We start from the raw sequence: 4,980 nt of genomic DNA on the forward strand, positions 1-4,980 counted from the left end.
ACGGTAACGTCATTTCCTATTTGGATTGCCCGCATGTTTCCTTTAGATAATCGCTATTTTATCCTGTGCTTGACTATATTATGTAATCATTAAATAGAAGAAAGGCCCTCGATGTTATTTACGCAACTTAAAAAGTTGCGAAAAGAAAGTCTAAAAAAGATTTCCGCTTGAAAGGGATCCGAACCCATGCCCTCTGCGATAAAGGTGTAGTGAACTACCAACTGGGAGCTGGTCATATTGTGAGTTCGTAATATACCCGTGAAGGATGAATAAATGAATATGAAGAAAAATACCTACGAGGGTCTTGCTTCTATTTAATCTTTCACCGGCAGTTGAAATATATGTTTTATATATTCATATTTCTATACCTGGATTTATGAAAACATAGCTCCAGAAATACTGCCTTTGGTTAATTTTACTTGTGAAATTTTAGTATTTTTTTTTTTTGCCTTTTTCTTTTGATTCATAGTCAATAAGTAGAAAGTACACAAAGGTCATTAGCAGACATTTACATGGTTTGTTTTTCAAACCGAAATATCGGGCAATTTTTGTACATACATTTTTCCGTTTATACATCCAAATTCTTTGTTATCGTCTTTTTTTTTTCTGCTGTAAGGAACAGTCTTGCCATCAGTAATTTATTATCTCTGACAATAACATGGTCAAAAATGTATTACACAACAACTCTATGACTAGGCTTGTTGGCCGGGCAACAAAATTACGTTTGGCAACACGTTAACTGCTGATCTTTGTCATCTTTCATCAATATCATCATCCAACGCTAGGAATATTTCCTGCAGTATCCTTTGGATTATCAGAGTGTTTTGCCTGGCTGTTCTGGAACTTAACAGACATCGTACGTTTATGTTCACATGTGTAATCACAGTATCCAACAAACCCAACTTAGCAAGGACCACTGCAACTTGTGGTAAAGCCCCCGGGGGAGGGGGCTATTCCCATAACTTTTATGCTATATAGGTATATGTTGCTACCAAGGATATATTGTTGAAGCAGTTAAGTCTGGGAAAGGGTATAGAAGTAGGAGAGTTTTGTTCTAGAATAGGATGTCAATGACAAAAATTTGGTTTGCAAAAGCTCCACGGGAATAAAAATTAAGACTCAATTCTAGGATGGGAGAGACTTTTTGTGTTTGATCTAGAACAGGGTAGCAAAACGCCACTGAACATGGTTTGGTATAGGATAAAGGTTTCAAAGTCTCAGTGACACAACCCCATCTAAAGCTATCCAAAACTCCACTCAGTACCCACCCCACCCCCCAGGGGATATGACCTTAGTGAAAATCTAAATACAGTTGAATACTCCCAAAATAATATACCGAGGAGGTCGTTTTCGGGAGGAATTCTGTTCAGGGCCCCGTTTGCGTAGAGCCGACCCCTCACACTTCAGTGCGTACTTAAGAGTTCCCGCAAATCTGAGCTACTCTTATGAACAAAAACAAAATGTTCTAGTGTGAGAGAAAAAATTCACTGTCATATTAGAATTATATAACTTCTCGTTATCATATTTTCCCCCATACTGAGATCAGACCATGTATTAAGTGGTCGCTTATCAGAGGTAAATAGGAAAATTTTCAAATCATCAGCACCCAAAGTGTTCACGGTCACTGTGTGAGGTTCCAATTTTCCGTGTGTGTGTGTGGAGGAGGGAGGGGGAGGAAAATTTGCAATTGTGGAAAATTGGCCGTTTATAAGAGTTGGTCCTACAGGTATGATAGTAATTAACACTGTTTTATTTCCTTGTATGAGAGATAACGGAAGAAAAGTTCACATTACTGGAACTTACCATCGTCGAAAGCTCTTTCTCAATGATCTGAAACATTACTGAAACAAGAAAGAAAATAACACATGTATGACCATCTGTCAATAATATAAAGCACTTTCTAATGAAGACAAACTATATAGGAAGCAACAAGGACACCACACCGGCTTCGGGGTGTTGTCAGAGTCTTAAAAGCTTACGAATGCTCACAGCACTGAATAATGCAAGAGTGGCAGCCAATTAGAGATCCTTTTCCCTTCTCACGACACACACACGTGCCACAAGTGGTCCTGTTATACGGATCCACTTCTCCATACGCATTGCCGAAGATTGATTTGCAATCCTTAGCGAACAGCTCCCACAACGAGTTTGTGGAGATGGGGTTAAAAACACTACTTGTGACAACCACTTGCAAGGACAGTGTACCGCTCATGACCTGGGGCTACCACTACCCAGGTAGAATTGAAGACGTAAGTTGGCCAGCATAAAGTGAGATTTGAGTGCTGACATTTCGAGTGTTGGCCCTTCGCTCGAAATGTGAGCACTCGAATCTCTTTACCGCTACAAAATTACCTTATCTGCTCTGTTGATAAAACCAAATATTTATTCATGCGAATGAAAGCCGCTCAGCAGTATTTCCTGAGACACATTTTACGTTTCGAATTTGGGGACCTATGGTGATAGGATTAAGAGGTCTTGAAATCCTTTAAATTATAAAGATAAAAAGGTGACGTTTAGAATTAGACCCAAACAACTTACCTCAAGTGGCCAAAATTTAATGTTACGTCATCACCAATCAGCACAAACGGAGCCCAGTATTTAATGTCACTGAAGTTGCCAGATTCCCGCATTTGTTTCATGGTCTGGTGGAGGGCCTTACTTGCACGTTGTCCTACCGCCAAATGCTCGTAGAAGTATCTCATAAACTGAAGAGTAGCCTCGTCACTAATGGCCCACAGTGATGCAAGGACACAACGAGCACCGGCACCCAAAAAAGCACGCGCAAGACCCACCACACCCTCAGCCTTAATCTTCCCTCGGCCGCTATGGCAGCAGCTTAAGACAACCAATCTTGCTCGCAGTTTGGCATTTAACACATCAGCCATAGTCAAAAGGAAGTCTTCCTGTTTGAGTTTTTTCTTGGCCAACGTTGGATTAGGAGACAAGAAAATTTCACCAGTTTCAGCACGTCCATGGGCTGCAATGTGTACCAAGGCCACTGAGTTTAGCCTGCTCAGCACTTCAGGTTTTGTTGCCTCTTTTCCAGTCAGAGGTTTGATGTTCAGAATAGCGCCGATCATTTTCACCTCCTCTTTGGCAGCCGGAAGCTGCAGGATTCTACGTCCTCTGAAAAGGATACCTTCCACCCATGGATCACCAACAAGCAGTGCACCAGACGTATTTTGGTACTTGTCAGGACACTCTGTCATTAGCTTCAAACTTGTCAGTGTAGGAACCAGTCGAATTGTGAGCGTTTCAGACAAGTACCTGGAATGTTGGTCCAGAAGTGCAGCATAGGGAACCAAAAATAGTGGACCATCAGGAACAACGATAACTTCATCGCTTTCTAGCAGATGTGAAATCGGTCCCAGGACCACGTCGGACAACGCCTTTAAAGCATCGCCTTCGCCTTCTGCAGATGCCTTTGATTTTTCATCCCGATTTTGATAAGGAAACTCTTCAGATTCTTCATCTGCTGGGCCATCCAAGGAACGATTTTCACACATGACTTTTTGAAAGACTCCAATCTGTTTGTATGTTTTGTGGGTCAGAGACTCCAAACTATCACTGATTGCCTTTTCCTCAAACTGGCAAAGATGTCCTTTTTGCAGCACCCAGAAGTGGAGTGTACTCTTAAATTCAGCAACAAATATCGTTTGCGATGGAAGGTGGCTTGAAATGGAAGAGATTGTATTCGTCTTCTCAGCAGACACTGGATGAACTGATTTTACGCCGTACTGAGATTCCATGAGATCCATCAGAGCCTGTGCACGTCCACGCTCAGCTGTAAAAAGCGCCTCCACTGTCTTGTTCTGTTCTAACTGAACAAGCCATAAGTGGCTGTAGGCAGTCTTATGTTTGTTCCGGAAGTCGATTTTCCATTTGTCATTCGATTGAAGAAGACCCCTAAGTTCATCAAATAATCGTACACTACATTTATAAAAATCTTCAGCCGTATAAAAATCATCGAGAAGGTGATCATAACCAAGACTTGCGTATGCAGTTGCTTCAAGCATTTTGTTTCCAGTTTCTTTAGCGATACTTAGACCTTTCCGATGGTGCTCGACAGCTGTCTTGAAATCTCTACGCTTGAAATAAACAGTTCCAAGCCTTTGATGTGCGCTTCCTTCTGAATCTTTTCTACCAACAGCGATACTAAGAGCTTGCTGATAGAACTCCATAGCTCCCTTAAAGTTACCAAGGTATGTATAAACATCACCAAGATTCAGATACAAATCTCCTTCTAAGCTCTTGTTCCCAATTTCTTTGGCAATATTAAGAGTTCGCTGATAGCACTTGGTAGCTTTCTCATAATCCCCTTCAAATTGGTAATCCGCACCAAGCGAACAGTATGTCTCTCCTTCTGAATCTTTGTTCCCAGCTTCTTCAAATATACTAAGAGCTTGCCGATGGAACTTGATAGCTGTCTTAAAATCACCAAGAGAGTGGTAAACATTACCGTGGTTCCCGTATACTTTTCCTTCTAAATCTTTGTTACTAGTTTCTTTACTGATACTAAGAGTTTGCTGATGGAACTCGATAGCTGTCTTGAAATCACCAAGAGAGTAGTAAGCAATACCCAAGTTCCCATACACGCGTTCTTCTAAATTTTTGTTCCCAACTTCTTTATTGATATTAAGAGCTTGCTGATGGATCTCGATAGCCTTCTTGAAATCACCAAGAGAGTGGTAAGCATTACCGAGGTTCCCATTAACGCTTCCTTCTAAATCTTTGTTACCAGTTTCTTTACTGATACTAAGAGCTTGCTGATAGAACTCGATAGCTGTCTTGAAATCACCAAGAGAGCGGTAAGCATTACCGAGGTTCCCATAAACGTTTCCTTCTAAATCTTTGTTCCTAACTTCTTTATTGATACTAAGAGCTTGCTGATGGAACTCGATAGCTGTCTTGAAATCACCGAGAGATTGGTAAGCATTACCGAGGCTCACATAAACCTTTCCTTCCGAATTTTTGTTCCCA

General features: G+C 41.1%; 1 protein-coding gene across 1 annotated transcript in view; it reads right to left on the reverse strand.

Annotated features, from left to right (window-relative positions):
- Positions 1–444: 444 nt before the first annotated feature.
- LOC146479854 (uncharacterized) overlaps positions 445–4,980 on the reverse strand; it is a 26,715-nt gene continuing 22,179 nt past the window's right edge. Inside the window, exons 16-18 of the mRNA XM_085110271.1 lie at positions 2,539–4,729; positions 1,804–1,841; positions 445–843 (exon numbers count right to left, since the gene is read on the reverse strand). Of these exons, the coding sequence (XP_084966397.1) occupies positions 1,823–1,841; positions 2,539–4,729 (2,210 nt within the window). The 3' untranslated portion in view covers positions 445–843; positions 1,804–1,822. The remainder of the gene's footprint in view (positions 844–1,803; positions 1,842–2,538; positions 4,730–4,980) is intronic.

Source organism: Pavona decussata, unplaced genomic scaffold (assembly GCF_977016875.1).
Source record: "Pavona decussata unplaced genomic scaffold, jaPavDecu1.1 SCAFFOLD_58, whole genome shotgun sequence".
Lineage (NCBI taxonomy): Eukaryota > Metazoa > Cnidaria > Anthozoa > Scleractinia > Agariciidae > Pavona > Pavona decussata.